The following is a 24333-nucleotide window of genomic DNA, read 5'->3' as shown; positions in this document are numbered from 1 at the left end:
CTGTAGCTTGGAGAGGAGGAGCCTGAGGGTGATCTCATTCATGTTGATAAAGATGTGCAGGGTGAGTGCCCAGAGGCTGGAGCCAGGCTCTGCTGGGGGATGCCCAAGGACAGCACAAGGGACAGTGGTGGAAGCTGAGGCAGAGGAAGTTCCATGGAAACAGGAGGAAGAATGTTTTCCCTGTGAGGGTGACAGAAGCCTGGCACAGGCTGCCCAGGGGGGTTGTGGAGTCTGTCTCTCTGGAGATATTCCAAACCCACCTGGATGTGCTCCTGTGTGATCTGCTCTAGGTGCTCCTGCTGTGGCAGAGGGGTTGGACTGGATGAGCTTTTGAGGTCCCTTCCAGCCCCTAACATTCTGTGACTCTGAATCCAGGGCTGTTAAGGGTCTGTTTCCATGGTTTAGATCAGGCTTCACAGTGCCTGCCCTCAGTCTCCTGAACTGTATTTAAAGATGCAGCTCCATTTTCTCCTCATGAAAAAGAGAGACTGGATGAACATGAACCCAGAAGAGAAGTCAGTCCTACTGCTCCCTACTTACTGTAAAATGCCAGTTGCTTTCAGGATCTGCAAAGCTGTTTATCTTCAGAGTTCATCAGAATACGCTGCAGTGCCAATTCAAACAAGGCTGCACTAGGAGACTGCAAGTAGCTACACCTACTTTCAGAGCTGGATCTGAAAAAGGAAATGAAATGAAACCTTCTGCTGCAATTATGGAACTAAATATATCCAGCTTTTATCCATAGGCCCTGACACCTGCTCCATTCCTGTCCTCAACCCTTTCAACAACTTCTGTTTGCTTAGAAACACTTTTTTGGCACTATTTTAGCAGTGGTCACTAAAGCTACCAGGAGGAGTAGGAGGCAAAGAGATGCCTCAGTGCTGAATGAAACTGCTTCCATCCTCCTTTTGCCCTGATGCTGCCATTCCTGGCCTCATGCAGACACTTGTTGTTTCTTATGCTCCCTTTTGAATCCATCTCCCAGGCATAGGCAGCAACCAGAAAAGACTGAAATAGAGGTGTTTGGTGTTACAATTAGGATGGAACAGTTAGCAGCATTGGTGCTGCTTTTGTCACTGCCACCAGACCCTAATACACCCTCTGCAGAACTGATGTGAGCAGTCCTGTGTACTGTGTCTGACCATCCCTCTGGCATATGTTGTGTCTCTAAGATGGAGAAACATACGCTTGATGGATGGATAAGGAGCAAATGGTCACACTCAAACACTTGTGATCAACTGCTCATGTCCAGCTGGAGCTCACTGACAAGTGGAGTTCCTCAGGGGTCTGTTCTGGGCCCGGTGCTGTTCAACATCTTTGTCAGTGACATGGACTGAGTGCATCCTCAGCACATTTGCTGATGACACCAAGCTGTGTGGTGCCATGGACTCACATGAAGGAAGGGCTCCATCCAGAAGGATCTCACACAGGCTCACAGGATGTCAGGGGTTGGAAGGGACCCAAAGAGATCATTGAGGCCAACCCCCCTGCCACAGCAGGACCATAGAATCTAGCTCAGCTCACACAGGAACACATCCAGACAGGCCTTGAAAGTCTCCAGAGAAGGAGACTCCACAACCTCTCCAGGCAGCCTGCTCCAGGGCTCTGGGACCCTTACAGTAAAGAAGTTTCCCCTTGTGTTGAGGTGGAACCTCCTGTGCTGCAGTGGTTCCATCCATTGCTTCTTGTCCTATGCCAGGGCACAAGTGAGCAGAGCCTGTCCCTGTCCCTTGTTAATCCTGACCCCCAGCCCTCAGCTATTGATAGACATTGATCAGATCCCCTCTCAGTCTTCTCCTCTCCAGACTGTGATCAGAAGATCACAGCATCACAGAAACATTCAGGTTGGAAAAGGCCCTCAGGATCACCAAGTCCAACCCAGAACCCTACTCTGCAAGGGTCACCCCTAAACCATAGCCTCAAGCACCACAGCCAAACTACCTTGAAACACATCCAGGCTTGGAGACTCCACCACCTCCCTGGGCAGCACATTCCAAGGCCTGACCACTCCCGATGGGAAAAAAAAATCTTCCTACTGCCCAGTCTGACCCTGCCCTGCTGCAGCTTGAGGCTGTTCCCTCTTGTTCTATCACTAATTACCTGGGAGAAGAGACCAGCACCAACCTCTCCACAACCTCCTTTCAGGCAGCTCTAGAGAGCCAGGAGGTCTCCCCTCAGCCTCCTCTGTTTCCCACTAACCATCCCCAGCTCCTTCAGTCACTCTCCATCAGATTTCTTCTCCAGGCCCTTCCCAGCTTCCTTGCCCTGCTCTGCCCTGGCTCCAGCACCTCCACATCTCTCTTGGATTGAGGTGCCCAGAACTGGACACAACCCTCAAGGTGTGGCCTCCCCAGAGCTGAGTGCCAGGGGACAATACCCTCCCTGCTCCTGCTGGCCACAGCATTGCTGATCCAAGATATTCTATAACCAGACAAAACCAGAACACTCTGTTGAGTCTGGCAGTAGCTCTGCACTTGTGTTGACACCGGTTAGGATTGGAGTGGTCCTAGCAGCAGGGAATGTGTCCCATTGGGTCAGCTCTTTGGTGTGCTGTATTCCTAAATGCTTTGTAAAGTTTGGCAAGTGTGCCCCCCCCCCAACACTGTCACCCCACCAGACCTGTGACATGACTGTGTCCTCACAGGGTGTTCTTCTGAGCTCTTGCCTAGGTGTCTGTCTAGCTGTCATAATGCTGCAGTGCTTGTTCTGAATCTCCTTGCCTGCTGTTTCTTTATGTGGAAAGGGACCTGGGGGTGCTGGTTGATGGCAGGCTGAACATGAGCCTGCAGTGTGCCCAGGCAGCCAGGAGGGCCAATGGCATCCTGGCCTGCATCAGGAACAGTGTGGCCAGCAGGAGCAGGGAAGTCATTGTGCCCCTGTACTCAGCACTGGTTAGGCCACACCTTGAGTCCTGTGTCCAGTTCTGGGCCCCTCAGTTTAAGAAGGACATTGAGACACTTGAAGGTGTCCAGAGAAGGGCAACAAGGCTGGGGAGAGGCCTTGAGCACAGCCCTGTGAGGAGAGGCTGAAGGAGCTGGGGTTGCTTAGCCTGGAGAAGAGGAGGCTCAGGGGAGACCTCATTGCCCTCTACAGCTACCTGAAGGGTGGTTGTAGACAGGAAGGGGTTGGTCTCTTCTCCCAGGCAACCAGCACCAGAACAAGAGGACACAGTCTCAAGCTGTGCCAGGGGAGGTTTAGACTCGAGGTGAGGAGAAAGTTCTTCACCGAGCGAGTCGTTCGTCATTGGGATGTGCTGCCCAGGGAGGTGGTGGAGTCACCATCCCTGGAGGTGTTCAAGAGGGGATTGGATGTGGCACTTGGTGCCATGAGGTCTGTTGGGTCAGGTTGGACTTGATGATCCTTGGGGTCTCTTCCAACCTTGGTGATACTGTGAGACTGTGATACTGTCAAATTGCATAGGGCAATGCATCTGTACCATTTCTGTATGGAATCTGTGCTCTCACTGACATACATAAACATCTTCTTTTAATGACTATGCACAGGGGTTGTGTTTTGAAGCATCATTAATTCAGCACTGTGTGCAGCCCATTATTCTCTCTCACTGCACAGCTGGTAACTATTCCCACGTTAGGACCCTAACTGCTGCAAAGTACCAAGCTGCCTTTTCAAATTCAGTTTCTGTTGTGCTTTACCAAAGGGATTCCTCTCCTTTACTGGGAAGGAGCTGTGAAGGAATTGCATGGTCTCCTGTAGAGAACCACTTAAAGCATAGCTTGGTTCTGTTACAGTTTGTGAGCCAGAGGACAAACTTGGCTACCCTGACAGCTAAAACATTTTTAGCTGTGGTTCACCAAAGAGGAAAAAGAGGAATGAAACAAGACTGGCTTCTGCAGGACTCCAGGGAGACTCAGTACAATGCACACTAGAATCATTTGGTGCTAATGGGACTTGGTAACTGAATCTATGTGAGCTGTAGTTCACAGGATCAGAGGATGTTAGGGCCTGGAAGGGACCTATGGAGATCTTTGAGTCCAACCCCCTGCCAGAGCAGGACCAGAGAATCCAGCACAGGTCACACAGGAACACATCCAGACAGGGATGGAAAGGCTCCAGAGAAGGAGACTCCACAACCTCTCTGGGCAGCCTGCTCCAGGGCACTGGCACCCTCACAGTGAGGAAGTTCCTCATGCTGAGCTGGAACCTCCTGTGCTGGAGTTTCCATCCATTGCCCCTTGTCCTATCCCAGGGCACAAGTGAGCAGAGGCTGTCCCTGTCCCTTCCTTCCTGACACCCAGCCCTCAGCTATTGATAGACATTGATCAGATCCCCTCTCAGTCTCCTCTCCAGACTAAACAGCCCCAGGGCTCTCAGCCTCTCCTCCCCAGGCAGTGCTGCAGTCCCTTTAGCATCCTTGTAGCCCTCCCTTGGACACTCTCCAGCAGATCCCTGTCCCTCTCGAGGAGCCCAGAACTGGATGCAATATTCCAGATGGGGCCTCACCAGGGCAGAGCAGTGTAGATTGATTTAAATACATGGTCACTCAGAATACCAGATCACCTTTCTATCCTCACCCATGCAAGAGACAAGAAGTCTCATCTATGGTGTGTATGGCCTCTGTAAGCATTTGTCTGAGAAGCCAGCACCTGCCATTTGCACTAAAGTCAGTGCAGCAGAGGCATTCTCTGGGAAACACAGTGTTCAAAGTGCTGTACAATTCATCAAGGCCTTTCTTCTGTGCTGTAGAATAGTTCAGAAAATGCTGCTTTGCTGGATGTCTTCTGTTGTGACAGTTTGTGGTATTAGTAAGATGCTGTAGCACAGCTTCCATTGAACAAAAAGCCTTTCTGTGTTTGAGGGACAGCCTTAAAGCTTTGAATAGAATAGAATAGAATAGAATAGAATAGAATAGAATAGAATAGAATAGAATAGAATAGAATAGAATAGAATAGAATAAAGCAGGTTGGAAGAGACCTTCAAGATCATCGTGTCCAACCTATCATCCAACACCACCTAATCAACTAACCCATGGCACCAAGCATCCTGTCAAGCCTCGCCCTGAACACCCCCAGCGACGGCGACTCCACCACCTCCCCAGGCAGCCCATTCCAGTGGGCAATCACTCTCTCTGTGTAAAACTTCCTCCTAACCTCCAGCCTAAACCTCCCCTGACGCAGCCTGAGACTGTGTCCTCTTGTTCTGGTAGTGGTTGCCTGGGAGAAGAGACCAACCTCTGCCTCACTACAACCCCCCCTCAGGTAGTTGTAGAGAGCAATAAGGTCACCCCTGAGTCTCCTTTTCTCCAGACTAAGCAACCCCAGCTCCCTCAGCCTCTCCTCACAGGGCTGTGTTCCAAGCCCCTCACCAACCTTGTTGCCCTTCTCTGGACACGCTCCAGCAAGTCAACCTCCTTCCTAAACTGAGGGGCCCAGAACTGGACACAGGACTCAAGGTGTGGCCTAACCAGTGCAGTGTACAGGGGCAGAATGACCTCCCTGCTCCTGCTGGCCACACTGTTCCTGATGCAGTCCAGGATGCCATTGGCCCTCCTGGCTGCCTGGGCACACTGCAGGCTCATGTTCAGTCTACCGTCAACCAGCACCCCCAGGTCTCTCTCAGCCTGACTGCTCTCCTTTGCCTTGATTCAAGGCCTGCAGTTCAAACTGTTGCCATCCTCCCCAGTAATAATCCCCAAACCAGACATTTTCACTGAGTGTCTGAAGGTGCTGTGCCTTTTTACACCATTCTTTGGTGTCTTTTGGTAAAAGTGTTTACTAGGGCAGTCAGGAAAAAACCTTATAAGGAGTGCTTTGTAGGCTCATGATGCTTGGCATCAGAATAATTCAGTTATGGCAATCTTCAGTGGCTTCTCAGCTTTGCAGCCACCACTGCCCTCCTCTTGGCATCAGCTGTAAGAACTCTCAGTCTCAGCTGAACTGCAAACTGAATGGGGGGAAAGAAATAACCAAAGCACCTTCTTCTCTTTTTTGTCCAATTCAGAGTTAATCCTAAGCCTCTTTTGGCTACATTTTCCACATTATTGTCATTTCAGGTTTCCCTTCTAATATTCAGTCTGTTTGAAGTCTGCTTACCTCTTGTGCACTGCTGCACAGCTCCGTTCAGGCTGCAGAGCCTGCCCAAGGGGAGGGATAAAGAGGCAGCTCGCTGCTCCTGGGCTGCTATTGCTGCAGCTACTCCTCTGTCACTCTCAACCAGCTCAGCTAACTCCAGTGAACTCTTCATGCAGTGTCTCTGCCATTAGCCAGCAGTTTCAAAGATCAGCCACCCTTGCCTGTGCAGCCAGTACATGCTTTGCCTGCTAGTTAAAACATTTCAGGACCTATGATATGAATAGCTGAAGAGTCGGTTTGCTGAGGAAGCTGAGCCTGTAGCACTGTCTGTTACCTAAACTGAAGCTGAGCCTCTGCGCCTGCCTGCAGCACTCCTGACAGGTTTGTTCACCTGCTAGCACCATTCATGTTGCAACCCCTTGCTCCCCTTGCCATCTCACTGTCTTACATCACATCCTTCTGGTCTCCCTGAGGGAAACAGCTCACAAGAAGGGGAGCAAGTCAGTTTTGTGGTGCTCTTCAATCACAAACCTTGCCTTTGGCTTGGTGGTATTTTGTGATCTTTTGGAATCAGTTAGCAGTTCCAAGCTGTGTTGAGAACAGTAGTGAGCCATGACAAACATCTTTCAGCAGGGCTGGCAGTGCACCTGCACTCCTCCCAGGTGAACCTCTCTGCACAGCACTAAAACATGCAGCTGCAATGCTCATATCATGGCACAGGATACTTTTCTTACTTTCATTCAAATTGCACCTTGTTTCAGATCCAGATAACAGTCAGAAAGTCAGAGTGCCTTTCACAGAATCACAGAACACAGGGGCCTCAAGGATCATCCAGTTGCACCCTGCCTGCCATGGCCAGGGACACCTCACACTAGTCAGGTTGCTCACAGCCACATCCAGCCTGGCCTTCAAAACCTCCAGGGATGAGGCTTCCACCACCTCCCTGGGCAACCTGTGCCAGGCTCTCACCACCCTCATGGGGAAGAACTTCTTCCTAACATCCAATCTGAATCTATCCACTTCTAGATTTGTTCCATTCCCCCCAGTCCTATCCCTACCTGACACCCTTGAAAGTCCCTGTGGAACACTGTAAAGAATGAAAGTGTTCAGCCAAAGTAGTAATGAATGGTGAGGATTAAAACCTGAGAAGCTGAGTGCAAAAGAGCAACCCATTACTATATGTCTCTTTCTTTGGTATCAGCACAGTCATTTAGGGTCTTGGTTTCCTGCTTCACCAACAGACACATGACCATGACAAAAGGACTTACTGCCGCTCCTTGCAGTTGCAGTTATGGTGTGTTCAGTTCTCTTTTGATGTTTCCTCTAAGTCTTGCAGGACAGTAATGTATTAAATGTATTCATATCTGTATTTATATGTGCTTTTTTCAGACAAGAAGCCCTCCTTGCTGCCATTAGTGAAAAAGATGCCAATATTGCTCTGCTGGAGCTTTCATCCTCTAAGAAGAAGACCCAAGATGAAGTGGCTGCGCTGAAACGAGAGAAGGATCGTCTTGTGCAGCAGCTCAAGCAGCAGGTGAGTAGAGGAGGGCTGGGAAAGAAGTCAGTTAATCATTGGGTGTGAGATGATTGTCTTCATTTGTGGAACTAATCATGTAGAATCCTGTTGTATGGCAGGGTAGCAAGTGCACAAATAATGATTCAAAGCTAGCTACCAGCTGTGAAGCCTGTAAAACATGGTGGGGAAGAAAGTCCCAGTGTTGAGGGAAGTTGCTTTGTGTCACTGCCTGGCTAGTAAGATGTGTCATAGAAGGTATGGGAGACTGCCAGTGAAGAGGAGGACATTGCTTATTGTCTTCTGCAGACACAAACAGACACTGTGAGCTTGCAGCACAGGAGGCAAATCACAGCCTGGGCTGCATGCAAAGCAGCATTGCCAGCAGATACAGAGAGGGGATTCTGCCACATGGCTCTGCTCTGGTAAGACCTCACCTAGAGTACTGCATTCACCTCTGGAGGCCTCAATACAGGAAGGATGTGGACTTGATGGAGCAGGTCCAGAAGAGGGCCACGAGAATGATCAGGCAGTTGGCTCAGCTCTGCTGTGAGGACAGGCTGAGGGAGCTGGGGGTGTTCAGCCTGGAGAAGAAAAGGCTCCAGGGAGACCTAATAGCAGCCTTCCAGTACCTGAAGTGGGCTGCAAGAAGGATGGAGAGAGACTGTTTGCAAAGGCCTGCAGGGACAGGACCTGGGGCAATGGCTTCAAACTAGAGCAGAGCAGATTGAGATTGGATGTGAGGAACAAGTTCTGCACCATGAGGGTAGTGGAACACTGGCACAGTTTGCCCAGGAAGGTGGTTGAAGCCCCATCCCTGGAGATATTCAAGGTGAGGCTGAACAGGGCTCTGGGCAACTTGATCTAGTGGAGGATGTCCCTGCTGAGTGCAGAGGGGTTGGACTGGGTGAGCTTTGGAGGTCCCTTCCAGCCTGGACCATTCTGTGGTTCTGTGAACCACAGACTCATGGAAATGTAGTGATTATTCTTGGTAGCCTGTGTTTGCCTTGCTGGGAAAGAAGCATACCTGGAAGGCAATTCTCCTTGCTGTAAAGCTCAAGTATGTTTGTGTTACACCACATAGTCTCTGCTGTGATTTCTAAGCTGTGACAGGAGCACCACAGGGGGATCTGGGAGGTCTCGTGCCTGTGAGGAGATTGGTCTTTTCCTATTCCTGGCCTCTCCCATTTCTAAGATCTTTTTGTGTGGGCACAGGGGAAGTGTGTGTGTGTCTATCCAAGTATTTCATACTGCATTTCAGTGTTGAATGCAATGTGAAAAATACATTGGCAGTAAAACACAGAGGAAGCAAAAGGCATCCCTGGCAATATGAGATTTAGGATCTGAAAAATCTGTGCAGATTTTTCACTTCAGCACTTCTGGTGGGGTTTCCTGAGTTATTCCTTCTAATAGCACATATGCTGCTGCCAATCCAGTATCAGTTTCTTCAGTGCCACCATTTCCATCCTCATAAAGTTTTATGTGCAGCATTTCATCTGTCAGCCAGATGATTTTAGCTGCTGTCAGGCAGTAAGGCCAAACCAGGTCTGCTTTCTGAGAAGAGATTCCTCTGCTTCCTCCTTAGGCAGCACAAGCAGGTTACTGGCCATGTACTTTGAAGACAACAATTATTGAAGAGCAGCCATTTTGATTGTTAAACCAGCTTCAAAAGAGCAAGAAGTAGAGTTTTTCAACTCTTTCACTTGCCAGCCAGATGAGCTCCTGCTAGGACTGGATTCAGAGGTGTTCACCACAAGTAACTGTGGGTGCACTATTAAGGCTGTGATTACCTGTAAGGACTTAGGTTTCAATGAGGTGATTTCCTTAACATTACAGTTCATATCACTGTTTTTCAGTGATGGTAAGTCTTACACTGTTCCTACACAGACATGGCCATGTCCCTTAAGGGTGGCCATTCTAAGTGCTTTTCTGCAGCAGGAGGAGTGGGGCCAGCAGATCAAGAGAGCTGATTCTCCCCCTTCACTCACTCTGCTCTTCTGAGACCCCACCTCGAATGCTGCATACAGTTCTGGTGTCCTCACTGTAAGAGGGACATCAATCTGTTGGAACAAGTCCCAAGGAGGGCCACAGAGGTGATGCAGGGGCTGGAACACCTCTGCTGTGAGGACAGGCTGAGGGAACTGGGGGTGTTCAGCCTGGAGAAGGGAAGACTCTGGGGCAACCTTAGAGCTGCCTGCCAATATCTGAAGGGATCCTACAGAAAGGCTGCAGAGAGACTTTTTACAAGAGTGTCCATCCACAGACAAGGGGAAATGGAGTGAGATTGAAGGAGAAATTCTTCACTACAAGGGTGGCAAGAGTCTGGAATGGATTGTCCAGAGAGGCTGTGGATGCCTCCTCCCTGGAGATGTTCAAGGCCAGGTTGGATGGGGCCTTGAATAACCTGAGCTAGTTGAGAGGTGTCCCTGCCCATGGCACAGAGGTTGGATTACATGACCTGAAAGGAGGTTGTAGCCAGGTGGGGGTTGGTCATTTCTCCCAGGCAAGCAGCACCAGAACAAGAGGACACAGTCTCAAGCTGTGCCAGGGGAGGTTCAGGCTGGAAGTTAGGAAGAAATTCTTCACAGAAAGAGAGATTGGCCATTGGGATGTGCTGCCTCAAGCTATGCCAGGGGAAGTGAAGACTCGAGGTGAGGAGAAGGTTCTTCACTGAGAGAGCTGTTAGCCATTGGGATGTGCTGCCCAGGGAGGTGGTGGAGTCACCATCCCTGGAGGTGTTTAAGAAGAGCCTGGATGAGGCACTTGGTGCCATGGTTTAGTTGATCAGATGGTGTTGGGTGATAGGTTGGACTTGATGATCTCAAAGGTCTTTTCCAACCTGGTTAATTCTATCCTATCCTATCCTATCCTATCCTATCCTATCCTATCCTATCCTATCTTATCTCTAAGAGCTCTACCAGCCTAAGCCCTTCTATGATTCTACAATGATTCTGTGTAGGTGGGTTGAAATCACCCCCAAAATAAAATTGCCAGACCAGCTCAGCTGCAAGCAAATGAAGCTCTATTTACAAGCAAAACTGCAATCCAAAATATGAAATGCAATGAATTTGTACAAATGACACAACATTTGCATGAATTTACCCTTTATAAACAACACAAGGATGCCCCTGGACAAAACCAAGGGGTTACCAATAGCTTCCCTCTCTCTGCCCACTTCCTCTTGGGAAAAGATAAAATGAGAAGATAAAGGCAGAGAGTAGCTTGTTGGTGCTTAGCCACAAGAAGAAGGCAGCCCAAGTCAGCAATAGCCAAGCAAAAGCTACCAGCTGCTATCTGCTAGAGCAGAGAGCCAAGGAAGAGGGAGAGTTAGTTTACACAACTAACTTTGTGTTTGTTACCAGAGCAATGGGGTTATTTAGAACTTAGCATTATTTTCCTTCTTACATCCAATGGTAATTTGTTTGCATTCTCTCACTTTCTACTCAAGATCTGTGGAAAATTTCCTAGGCCTCAGCCCCAAACTGCCCCAGTGGGTGCAGGATGTTTGATTTCCAAAAAAAAACCCCAAAAATGTAAGATTGCAAAGGAGATGAATTTGAAATTGTGCTTGCTGTGAAGTGAACTCATTTCTGAGCTGATGTTGGAGCAACAGCCCTTCTCCTAAAGGTTCACTGGAATATCCAAATGCCTTTGAGGCTTCTGGTTGCAAAACTACCATCAGCTGTAAGGACATGTCACTGTCTAAAGAATCACAGACTCACAGAATGTTAGGGGTTGGAAAGGTCCTTGAAAGCTGATCCAGCCCAACCCCCCTGCCACAGCAGGAGCACCTAGAGCAGATCACACAGGAACACATCCAGGCAGCTCTTGAATATCTCCAGAGAGAGAGACTCCACAACCCCCCTTGGGCAGCCTGTGCCAGGCTTCTGTCACACTCTCAGGGAAATAATTCTTCCTCCTGTTTCCATGGCACTTCCTCTGCCTCAGCTTCCACCACTGCCTCTTGTGCTGGCATTGGGCATCCCCCAGCAGAGCCTGGCTCCAGCCTCTGGGCACTCACCCTGCACATCTTTATCAACAGGAATGAGGGCAGCCTTCCTCTCCAAACTACAGAGCCTTCAGCTCCCTCAACCTGCCATCTAACAAAATGCATATGAATAAAGCAGACAGTAAACTCCCCATCACATCTGTGCTGTGAGCAGGATGAATGCAAGCTATATGCACATAGTGGAAGCATAAATACAAAGTCACAGAGAGTGTGGCTGCAAGACATTCTCCAGTGCATCCCAAATGCTCAAGGCAGAAGATATGTCAATATATAAACATTCTAAACTATATTTAAACCATACCTGAGATACATTTACTTTACTTAACAGAGATTTGGCACATCTGCCCTCAACTCTATCCTACAGTTTGTTAATCATCTTTGATCCCTTTTTGTGTGCAGATTTCAACACATAGAAAGCAAAGCCCCTCGAAGTTACTTACCATGGGACAGTAATATTCACCACCTCTGTAAGTTGCAGGGGATCTGAAATTCCATTTATTTGTTTCAGTCCTAGTAGTTTTGCTGTGTACTTTGTATACATCATTTCAAATCATGACAGCTTTGACAGCTCCAGAAACAGAAGATGGGTCAGAAGAGCAGGCCATGAGATTTTACAGCATCCTCTTTGCTGATATAGTCTGAGGGATGGACCAAAGAGTAAAGCACCCTGGAGAAGGCAGAAAGGGAATAGGGAATCATTGTGGCTCCTGGGTGCATAGTGCCAGTGTGGTGGCTATGCTGGGCTCACTGGGCACAGCCTGGATGGTGCCCATGCAGCCATGGGCAGTATGTGCTGTTGGCTGGGTGCTCAGCACGGGGACTCGAGGGCTGGGTTTGCAGGGGTACAGCCAGCACCTTCTGCTCTCCCAGAGGAAAGGGGGAGTTATGGGTACCCCTCCTGCTCTGGAAATCAGGTTTTGCTGTCCTTCAGGTATAAGCTGGCACACAGGAGGTTCCACCTCAACATGAGAAACCTCTTTATGCTGAGGGTACTGGGCGCTGGAACAAGCTGCCCAGAGAGGTTGTGGAGCCACGTTCTCCACATGTGCTCCTGTGTAACCTGCCCTGGGTGTCAGAGTGGGGTCAGAGTGGCTAGAGAGCAGCCAGGCAGAAAGGGACCTGGGGGTACTGGTTGATAGTAGGCTGAACATGAGCCAGCAGTGTGCCCAGGTGGCCAAGAAGGCCAATGGCATCCTGGCCTGCATCAGGAACAGTGTGGCCAGCAGGAGCAGGGAATTCATTGTGCCCTGCACTCAGCACTGGTTAGGCCACACCTGGAGTCCTGTGTCCAGTTCTGGGCTCCTCAGTTTAGGAAGGAGGTTGAGATGCTGGAAGGTGTCCAGAGAAGGGCAACAAAGCTGGGGAGGTGCTTGGAACACAGCCCTGTGAGGAGAGGCTGAGGGAGCTGGGGTTGCTTAGCCTGGAGAGGAGGAGACTCAGGGGAGACCTTCTTGCTCCCTACAACTTCCTGAAGGGAGGTTGTAGCCAGGTGGGGGTTGGTGTCTTCTCTCAGGCAACCAGCACCAGAACAAGAGGACACAGTCTCAAGCTGCACCAGGGGAGGTTCAGGCTGGATGTTAGGAAGAAGTTCTACACAGAAAGAGTGATTGCCCATTGGAATGTGCTGCCTGGGGAGGTGGTGGAGTCACCATCATTGGAGGTGTTTAGGAAGAGCATGGATGAGGCTCTTGGTGCCATGGTTTAGTTGATCAGATGGTGTTGGGTGATAGGTTGGACTTGATGATCTCAAAAGTCTTTTCCAACCTGGTTTATTCTATCCTATCCTATCCTATCCTATCCTATCCTATCCTATCCTATCCTATCCTATCCTGCTTTGGCAGGGGGGTTGAACTTGATGATTTCTGGAGGTCCCTACCTACCCCTACCCTTCTGTGATTCTGTGAATCTCATTCATGCATGCTTTGCAAATAATCTCTGTGCTTGGCCCTTGTGGTCCTCTTACAGGTCACCAGCCTCCTATTTTCCAGCAGAACAACTGTGCTGCTTCATCAGTTCAAGCTTTCTCTACATGGACTCTTTTCTACATCTTGAGAACAAAGATCTGTTTGTGTTAGCCAGCGCCACAGGACTATATAGCATTTCAGGAACTTCCTAAAAGTTTAGCTGTAATTCCTAGATGTAGAATAGGAATTGTGAATGCAAGATATTTCAGCCTTGCAGCTGCATTGAGCACAGCTGCTTGAGAAAGGCAGACAATGCCAGTTAATCAAGATCTTCTGGAAGGCTTTGAAAAGCAGATCTGGAGCCTAAAATGTCTGTTCAGCCCTTCAGACTCAGAGCTGACCTCAGGAATTCCTTCCTTCTGCCTTTACCATTGTTTCAGAGCTGTTGAGCTCCTTCATCAGTGTTTGGTATTTTAGTCCAGCTCATTTCTAGGAAGGGCTTGGGCTCTGTGGTGGGAGAGCAGCTCTCTGGGTTGGCTGGCAGGCACGACTGACTAAAGGATTCCTCTTTCCATGTGCATAGGATGCAGACAGAAATGCTGAGCAATATCAGAAGTGGGTGGTTTGTGTGGAGACTTACACATGGCTGTGGTAGGTACCAGAGACACAATTGCTGAGCCTCATTCAAACTGGAAAGAGCCTCTGACAGAGACAGAGTTTTAGGAAGGCAGTTTTGTGACTAAGCAGCAATGGTGAAGATGAATGGATTCAAGAACATGTGACAGGATTCAGGTTACGTCTTCTCACTGCTTGTGCTGGGTTAGTTGACCTTTCTCAGGGTGTAGGAATCACAGAATCAAAGAATCACAGAAACATTTAGGTTGGAAAAGAGCCTCAGCATCACCAGGTCCAACCCAGAACCCTACTCTGCAAGGGTCACCCCTAAACCATAGCCCCAAGCACCAAACTACCTTGAAACACATCCAGGCTTGGGCACTGCACTGCCTCCCTGGGCAGCACATTCCAATCCCTGACCACTCTTGATGGGAAAAAGAAATTCCTACTGCCCAGTCTGACCCTGCCCTGCTGCAGCTTGAGGCTGTTCCCTCTTGTTCTGTCACTAATTACCTGGAAGAGGAGACCAGCACCAACCTCTCCACAACCTCCTTTCCGGCAGCTCTAGAGAGCCAGGAGGTCTCCCCTCAGCCTCCTCTGTTTCCCACTAACCATCCCCAGCTCCTTCAGTCACTCTCCATCAGATTTCTTCTCCAGGCCCTTCCCAGCTTCCTTGCCCTGCTCTGCCCTGGCTCCAGCACCTCCACATCTCTCTTGGATTGAGGTGCCCAGAACTGGACACAACCCTCGAGGTGTGGCCTCCCCAGAGCTGAGTCCCAGGGGACAATCCCCTCCCTGCTCCTGCTGGCCACAGCATTGCTGATCCCAGCCAGGAGGCCTTTGGCTTTCTTGGCCAGCTGGGCACACTGCTGGCTCCTGTTCAGCTGCAGGAAGATACAACTCTCCCAAACCCCAAGCTCATTGCACTGATAGGCCTCATTTTACTTCTTAAAATAATACTGGTTCCAACTCCTTCAGCCCTGAAATTTCAGGTGATTTTCATTTATTTTAAAGTATTGGTGAAGAGACATAGATTCAAGTAAAGTTTTGTACAGATTCTGGAGGACTCTGCAGATATTCCTTGCTCTGACTCTCCTTCCCTCCCTCCCAACAGTGCCAGGTTCCTGGTCACTCACGTGGGCAAGGGCATTGCTGGGGAGGAGTCCTGCCAAAGGCATTTTGGTGCTTTATGTACTGTGTATTAGACTGAGGATGAAGAGAGGCAGTTCAGAAGGAGGATCTGCCATCAATGTTGTTTCAATTTAAGAGTTTCTAGGCTCTGAATTGCAGGAATGTGCCTCAATATAGAGACCATTTCCTAGTGAGGCACTCTGCATGGAGCAGGCTTTGCAGTAAGTGGAGCTGCCTGTTTCATATTGCTTGTCAGTTTGCATGAGGGAGTTCCTCTGTCATCAGCCAGGCAGCCCAACTGCAGGGCCAGGGTCACCAGCTAATGTGGGCCCAATTTGCTTCCTCCAGGAGTGCTCTGTCACTGTGAGAAGTTCCTGGAGAAGCAGTGGCTGGGCAGCTGCTGGAGCAGAGGGGGCCGGGTGTGGGGCAAGAGGACAGAGCCGGAGGCTGTCTAACCAAGTGCAGCTGCGGCACGGCGAGCGCCAGCCGCACCTCGGGGTGCACCCTGCAGCAGCCTCCACAGCCTGGGAGTGGAACTCACAAAGGCCCAAGGAGCTCTGGCCTGCTTTGTGGCCACAGGGCCACTGCTCATCTGTTAGAAAGCAGCCTGCTCACCATGTGTTCCTTTGCTTGTCCAGCTCAGTTTGAACGATTGGAATCTGTGTTTCGTAACTGGACGAAGCTCTGCTCTGCAGCTTGGAAACTGGGCAGGAGCAGGCAGTGGGAGCTGGCAGCACACAAGCCCAATGGCAGCCTGGGCAGCATCCAAAGCAGAATGGCCAAAGATGGAGAGAGGAGGTCCTGCTCTGGGGAGACCTCACCTGGAGTACTGCATCCACCTCTAGATCCCTCAACACAGGAAGGACATGGACTTGATGCAGCAGGTCCAGAGGAGGGCCACGAAAATGGTCAGGGGGTTGGAGCACCTCTGCTCCAAGGAAAGGCTGAGGGACCTGGGGGTGTTCAGCCTGGAGAACAGAAGGCTCCAGGGAGACCTAATAGCAACTTCCAGTACCTGAAGAGGGCTACAAGAAGGATGGAGAGAGACTGTTTGCAAAGGCCTGCAGGGAAAGGACCAGGGACAATGGCTTCAAACTAGGGCAGAGCAGATTGAGATTGGATGTGAGGAACAAGTTCTTCACCATGAGGGTAGTGGAACACTGGCACAGGTTGCCCAGGGAGGTGGTTGGGGACCCATCCCTGGAGATATTCAAGGTGAGGTTAAACAGGACTCAGGGCAACCTGATCTAGTTGGGGTTGGACTGAATGAGCTTTGGAGGTGCCTTCCAACCCACACCATTCTGTGGATCTGTGTCAAGAGGAGGGATTATCTGAGTGGGCTGAGGTTTTCCTGTCTGTTGGCTTTGAGTCTGAATCACTTGGGGTTTTAGACCAGGAGCTGTTCAGAGAAAATGTCATTTACTCTGTACAGTGTCTAGCACAGTGGGGACCCAAGCTGACCAACATCTCTAGGTACTACTGTGCCATGAATGCTTCAGCAATCTTGGTGGTATTTTTAGAGGGTTCTGAACTGTATCAGTGTCTGTTTTCTGAGAGCTGGGAGTCTTATTCCATTGAGTTGTTTGTAAATCACTGTATTCATTTGCATGCCCAGGGAGGTGGTTGGGGCTCCATCCCTGGAGATATTGAAGGTGAGGCTGGACAGGGCTCTGGGCAGCCTGATCTAGTTGGGGATGTCCGTGCTGAGTGCAGAGGGGGTTGGACTGGATGAGCTTTGGAGGTCCCTTCCAACCCAGCCCATTCTGTGATTCTGTATTATTATATAATGTTTGGTGATTATTTCTGATTCTCTAAAACACTGCAGCAAAAGTTAGGTGGAATTGGCTTGATTCAGTGCTACTGATGAGAGGATCTGAGATTTTTCATTTTAAGTGGTATAATCCCAGGTTACATTAATACTGAGGAGGTTACATTAATACTGAAGAGAGTTTTATTGTGCTGCTTTAGGTGTTAAGTAATTTTCAGATCTGTTCTTTTAAGAGGATGTATCAGTTTGATCCCATACTTCAGCCTGCTCACAGAACCACCAGATGAAGCTTGCTCCACATATTTCGTAGGCATGAGGGACTTTTTAGGAGTGTCAGGTAGTGAAGGGAATAGAGCAAAACTAGAAGTGGGGAGATTCAGATTGGATGTTAGGAAGAAGTTGTTCCCCATGAGGGCGGCGAGACACTGGCATAGGTTGCCCAGGGAGGTGGTGGAAGCCTCATCCCTGGAGGTTTTGAAGGCCCAGCTGGATGTGGCTGTGAGCAACCTGCTGCAGTGTGAGGTGTCCCTGGCCATGGCAGGGGGGTTGGAACTGGATGATCTTTGAGGTCCTTTCCAACCCTGACAATTCTGTGATTCTATGTCATATATTCTCTTATGTCACACAGATTGTTAATGACAAAGACTGAATAGTACTGGACTCAGGACAGGGCTCTGTGGGACCCACTTGAATTGTGAGGGCATGCAATCTGTTCCTAAAGACTACTGGTGAAGGAAACTCTCATTCTTAGTCTTTTCTGTGGCACATCTGTCTTTAGCATGGTGACATTATGCATGTGTAATGTCCCTTTAAGCTCATTACTACTTTTATCTAGCTGTTACAGAGATAAGGAGTCTCTTTCTCTGCACTTTCTAGCAGCCATTTGAGTTTACACAGAGCTATCTCCTCTATTTTGTTCCCTAATCTGGGCAGTCTCCCTTCTGCCACTTTTCCTGTGTCTTGTTTTCTGGCTATATGACCATTCCACTTTTTCATTCTTAGATTTGATTTGATTTGTCTTTTTTCTTTCTCCAAGTGTGATAATTCCAAACTGGACACAGCTCAAAAGGAGACCTTTTGTTAGCTGAAGCTGGCCCTGAGCGTGTCATGTGAGTCATGTGTTAGAAACCTTGATGGAGCCTCCCAAAACCTCATCACTTCCCACAGGCTCCTAAAAATAACCATTAATAGCTTTCATTGTAGTAAGCAAACTCCTTCCTGGAGTAATCAGAGCTAGAGAATTTGAAGACATCTTATGATTTCTGTCTTTCTTTAGTGTACCATCTCATTCTTCTGCTTCTTTTCTGACCTGAAATTATATTCTCTGAGTGTTCAAATTAATGTTGTTGGTCACCTGAGTACATTTTTTAGTGGAGACTGACACAGAAAGCACTTTGAGCTTCTTGGCTTTGAATTTTGATGGCTTCCACTTTTGACTGAGTTGAGGACCAGCCCTAATAGCTTCAGCTTCGTTTTCATTCTATTTTTAATGCCTCACTACTTCCATTTCATAGCCTCCCTCACCTTTCCTATTCCTGCCATAGACACTCCTGCTGCTCATATAACCTAGTGAAAAAAACCTCCTTTCTGTCTGAGTGAAAGAAAAGGCCTCTTTCCCCCCAGCACAGAAGTGAGGGAAGAGTAACACACAAAAACTCTGGACTGAGATAAAAAGTGCTGAGATAAAAACTTTTACTGAGCAAAATTAATAATATTAATAGTAATAGTAATCAGAAGAAGAAGAATACCATGCACAGTTAGCTTAGAAAGTCATATAATGCACAACTCCCTTAGCTTAGCCTGTTTGCAGGGAGGGGGGGAATGCAGCATAAAGCAGAAAAGCAGTAGCATAAAGCAGAAAAAACATGCAACTAGCCAACTCCAGCCCCTCTCAGAACCATTCCCACAGAAAAGAGCCAACACCCAAAAGCAGCAACTGCAGCAGGAAACCTCCATGCTGCCATTTTATTTGGTTGGTTTTAAATAACAGCAGCAAGCTTCGGTTCAATCCAGGACACCACTGATCCCTTCTACTTCTATATCCTCATCATGATCACAGAAGCACAGACATCTGTTTGGACAAGACCTCCAAGCTCATCCAGCCCAACCTTCAATCCAGCCCAACCTTCAACCCAGCACTGCAGGGTCAACACTAAACCATGTCCCTTAGCACCAGCTCCACACACTGCTGAAACACCTCCAGGGATGGTGGCTCCAGTACTGCCCTGGGCAGACCATTCCAGTGTCTGAGAACCCTCTCTGGGAAGAAATATTTCCTAGCATCCAGCCTGAACCTCCCCTCCTGCAGCTTGGAACCATTTCCTCTGCTCCTGTCTCTTGCCACCAAGGAGCAGAGGCTGCCCCCTCCTCACTCCAACTTCCCTTCAGGGAGCTGTACAGAGCAATGAGGTCTCCTCTCAGCCTCCTCTTCTCCAGCCTGAACACCCCCAGCTCCCTCAGATCAGTCCTTCCTCTTTGGCCCAGCATGAATTGGAGGGGCTGTTATTTACCATTCCCATAAACTGAGAGGAATTACCTGGTGCTGCCTGGCAGTATTCATAGTTAGCATGTATGCAATATAATGCACATTTCAGCTTGCCATCCAAGTCCCAAAGCTGTTTTCTCTGTGCTACTTTGTGCTTTTTCCCTGCAAAGATCTTGGCTGACTATGCTTATGAGGCCAAGGTACTGCAAAGATTTGTTTCTGAAGGAAGTGTTGTTCATGGGATTGGGAGGAAAAGGAAATCGTTTTAGATTCCAGAATGGCTTCTCTCCTCTATCCCCAAAAGCTCTCTTTTCCCACTGTTGCTTGTTTCCCTGGAACCCCCCCCACTGGCACCTGACTCCTCTGCTGTGAACTTTTCCAAAGGGAAGTTCCTCTGGTTGCAGTCATTTCTCTTTGTAACAGGAGAATGTCAAACAGGTAAAGGGAGACTGACAGGCAAGGATTTTCCTCTTGCTGCTGTGGCTGCATCAGCATGACCACACTTCTGGCAGTTTTTATTACCACCCTGCTTGATACAGTAGTACAGATGATGTGAGGCATGCAGTTAGTCCTTGCTTTGCATTGGCTGATTTGAAACTGTGATCAGAGTGATGCCCTTTTAGCCAATGAGTTTCTTCTTCAGGTGACATGGACACAATCACTGCAGGGAGCTGGTGTGCAGTGCTGCTTCTGTGACAGAACTACCTTTGTTCTCTGAGAACATCTGGGAGGGCCCAGCAATGGGATGGTGCCCACTGAAGTTTAATGAATGCAGGTTCCTCTAAACACCACTGTCAGAAGGGAACTCAGGAACTCCAGGAAGCTGTAGTGATAGGACAAGAGGCAATGGCTTCAAACTAGAAAACAGCAGATTCAGGTTGGATGTTAGGAACAAGTTCTGCACCATGAGGGTGGTGGAACAGTGGAACAGGTTGCCCAAGGAGGTGGTAGAGGCCCCTTCCCTAGAGATATTCAAGGTGAGGCTCAAGAGGACAACCTGATCTAGTTGAGGATGTCCCTGCTGACTGCAGAGGGGGTTGGACTGGATGAGCTTTGGAGGTCCCTTCCAACCCAGACTGTTCTATGATTCTGTGATTCTGTGTATTTAAGTTGCCTGCATGTGGTGGTGATGACTTCTTTGTATCTGGGGAAACTAAGTAAAATTTGATGTTTGAAACAAGTAATGAGATTCAAGGCCCTTAAATCCCTCTTTATTTGTTGGATCTCTTCCCCTCAGTATGCAAATATTTGCACTAGCCAGAGTGGCAATGAATGCAAAAGAGGGGGAACCTACTTCTGTGATAAGACAGGTCAGAACACAGAGAAGTTTGAAGGGAACTTGCATGTCAGAGGTTCACAGGCTCACAGGATGTTAGAGCTTGGAAGGGACCTCTTCCAGTCCAACCTCCCTGCCAGAGCAGGACCAGAGAATCCAGCACAGGTCACACAGGAACACATCCAGACAGGGATGGAAAGGCACCAGAGAAGGAGACTCCAGAGCCACTCTGGGCAGTCTGTTCCAGGACTCTGGGACCCTCACAGTGAAGACTTCCTACATGCACTGGGCCAAACAGAAGGTACTCTGAATTCCAGTGTTCTCTGGGTGCCAGGTTAACCTATTCAATACAGCCACAAACAGATTTGTGTACTTTGCCAGAAAATTTCCAGGGAAGGAAGCATTATGCCCAGGTGGCCAAGAGGGCCAATGGCATCCTGGCCTGCATCAGGAACAGTGTGGCCAGCAGGAGCAGGGAGGTCATTGTGCCCTGTGCTCAGCACTGTTAGGCCACACCTTGAGTCCTGTGTCCAGTTCTGGGCCCCTCAGTTTAGGAAAGATGTTGAGATGCTGGAAGGTGTCCAGAGAAGGGCAACGAAGCTGGGGAGGGGTCTGGAGCAGAGCCCTGTGAGGAGAGGCTGAGGGAGCTGGGGTTGCTTAGCCTGGAGAACAGGAGGCTCAGGGGAGACCTTCTTGCTCTCTCCAACTCCCTGAAGGGAGGTTGTAGCCAGGTGGGGGTTGGTCTCTTCTCCCAGGCAAGCAGCACCAGAACAAGAGGACACAGTCTCAAGCTGTGCCAGGGGAGGTTTAGGCTGGAGGTTAGGAAGAAATTCTACACAGAGAGATTGCCCATTGGAATGGGCTGCCTGGGGAGGTGGTGGAGTCACCATCACTGGAGGTGTTCAGGAGGAGACTTGATAGGGTGCTTGGTGCCATGGGTTAGTTGATTAGGTGGTGTTGGGTGATAGGTTGGACACCATGATCTCGAAGGTCTCTTGCAACCTGGTTTATTCTATTCTATTCTATTTGGGGAACTGCTTTCACTTGTCAGGGACTTGTTACCTGAGCAGTGCAGTTGCAGCCTTGTTTACGCGCTGCACGGTATGGAGAGCCGCTGTGAAGTCCTCTGGTTCTCCCGGTTTTTCTACCACCACTATCTGTAGGGCCAAACACAGCTTTGTAAAGTTTGAATCTGCAGGCCTTTGGCCACACCAAGTTGCCAAAATGGGCAGTTTTTATAGCACATTCTCAGCTGTCCTGACAGCATAGCTGGGCAAGTGTGGGCAGGCAGAAGTGGGGGAGATCAGTCTGGACACTTCTATTCAGGAAGCTGTTGGACTAGAGACAGAAGAAACTCCTGGCTGCAGTGAATATATATCCACTAATTGGGTCTCATCAAGCATTGCCAGCTGTCAGATGTGAGCATCATGGCTTTTGTCAGAGGCCTGTAATCCACCTGGATTATCAATCACAGTGCTGCTTGCTCTGCCAGGCTTTGCTCCTCAGTAATTGTTTCTGTCAAGGGGAGATCTCTGCCAGGAGCAGACCCCAGCACCCTGACAGCAGCCGAGCAGGCACAGAAAGCAAGGCTTTGTCATGCCCTCAAACACAGCTTCCTGATGCACAGCACAGGAATTCCTGGCAGATTAAAAGCAAACACCTTCTCCCTGCCATGGGCTCCAGACTTTTTTCCCATCATTTTTAATCATCATTCCCCACAGAAACAGCACTGGGTGCAGCGTCAGCAGTCTTTCCTAGGGCAGCATTTTGTCTCCTTTTGCTGTTACTTACATTCTCATCCTTCTCTCCCTCCTCCTTTTACTTCTCCCCTCTGCCTGTCCTCCTACTAAATAATCATGTGTGTTCCAGTGAGCTCCCTGCTGTCCTTGGCCTCACCACACTGGAGAAGGGAGCTGCTTCTTGTCACCTCCATAAACAGCCACATCTGCTTTCTGCTTGCTCAGGTCACAGCCTGTAGGTTTTAGGGCATTGCAATGGAGGCTCTGCAGGGTTTGCTTGAAAGGGAAGGTTCTTTGGCTCACCAAGAGCCAAGCTTTAAAATTTCCAGAAGTGCTTTGGAACTTAGATGCCATACACTACTTGCTACTACTCTGTCTAGACAATTAGAATCATAGAATCAGCCAGGTTGGAAAAGACCTCAGAGATCATCAAGTCCAACCTATTACCTAACACCTCCTGACAACTAAACCATGGCTCCAAGTGTCACATCCAATCCTTTTTTGAACACCTTCAGGGATGGTGACTCCACCACCTCCCTGGGCAGCACATCCCAATGGCCAATTACTCTTTCTGGGAAGAACGTCTTCCTAACCTCCAGCCTAAACTTCCCCTGGCACAGCTTGAGACTGTGTCCTCTTGTTCTGGTGCTGGTTGCCTGGGAGAAGAGACCAATCCCCACCTGGCTACAACCTCCCTTCAGGTAGATGTAGAGAGCAATGAGGTCTCCCCTGAGCCTCCTCTTCTCCAGGCTAAGCAACCCCAGCTCCCTCAGCCTCTCCTCACAGGGCTGTGCTCCAGAGCCCTCCCCAACCTGTTGCCCTTCTCTGGACGTGTTTAAGAGTCTCAATGTCCTTCTTGGGCCCTGGACACAGGACTCAAGGTGTGGCCTAACCAGTGCTGAGCACAGGGCAGAATGACTTCCTTGCTCCTGCTGGCCACACTCTTCCTGATCCAAGCCAGGATGCCGTTGGCCTTCTTGGCCAATTGGTCAACTGTAACATTAAAACCAAAAAGGTATTCTAGCCACTAATGTCTCCCAATATCAACCTCAGATTTAGAAAACCTGATTCATTCTGTTAGCAATACTGATCCATTCATAGCTTCACAGACTTCTCATACACTAAAACTTGTCACTAATATATAGAAATCATAGAAATGGAGAGTCAGAGAATTTTTCTGGTTGGAAAAGACCTCTAAGATCATGGAGTTCAACAGTTAGCCTAGCAGTACCATGGCCATTAAACCATGTCCCCAGGTACCATTTCTACACAGCTCTTGAGCACCTGCAGGGACAGTGACTCCATCACCACCCTGGACAGCCTGTTCCAATGCCTGACCACCCTAAAATCCAATCTAAATCTCCCTGGCAAAACTTCAGGCCATCTCTTCTCACTATATCACTTGATACTAGGGAGAACAGATCAACCCCCACCTCACTCCAACCTCCTTTCAGGTAGAAAGCAATCGAGTACCTGCTGCTAACATCTGCTGCCACATGTACAGTATCTCCTTTCAAGGATTATGAACTCCAACACTAAGTTATTTAAGCCACATAGTCACTGACTAGAAAACCAGAATCCCTGGACAAGTCTAGGTTAGCAGGTCAGGCACCCTGTATCCCATTTCTGTAAGTGACAACCAGCCTGCTGGGGTTTCATAAAATTAAACTTGTTGTGCTTACAGTAGGCTGGCCAGGTGACTTATCAGAGAATGAGAGAGCATTAGAGGCTGGAAGGGACCTCCAGAGAGCATCCACTCCAACCCCACTGCCAAAAGCAGGACCACCCAGGGTGGTCTCCAGAAGGAGACTCCACAACCTCTCTGGGCAGCCTGCTCCAGGGCTCTGGCATCCTCACACCAAAG

The 24333-nt window shown here is 49.1% G+C and overlaps 1 protein-coding gene across 16 annotated transcripts in view; it reads left to right on the top strand.

Moving 5' to 3' along the window:
• ERC1 (ELKS/RAB6-interacting/CAST family member 1) overlaps nucleotides 1-24333 on the top strand; it is a 409085-nt gene that overhangs the window by 320804 nt on the left and 63948 nt on the right. For all 16 annotated transcript variants that reach the window (XM_054168189.1, XM_054168181.1, XM_054168180.1 and 13 more), the window contains one exon: nucleotides 7419-7563. In XM_054168189.1, the coding sequence (XP_054024164.1) occupies nucleotides 7419-7563 (145 nt within the window). The remainder of the gene's footprint in view (nucleotides 1-7418; nucleotides 7564-24333) is intronic.

Source organism: Dryobates pubescens, chromosome 15 (genome assembly GCF_014839835.1).
Source record: "Dryobates pubescens isolate bDryPub1 chromosome 15, bDryPub1.pri, whole genome shotgun sequence".
Classification (NCBI taxonomy): domain Eukaryota; kingdom Metazoa; phylum Chordata; class Aves; order Piciformes; family Picidae; genus Dryobates; species Dryobates pubescens.
The sequence above is the reverse complement of the archived record's forward strand: the minus strand, read 5'-3'. Positions and strand labels throughout refer to the sequence as shown.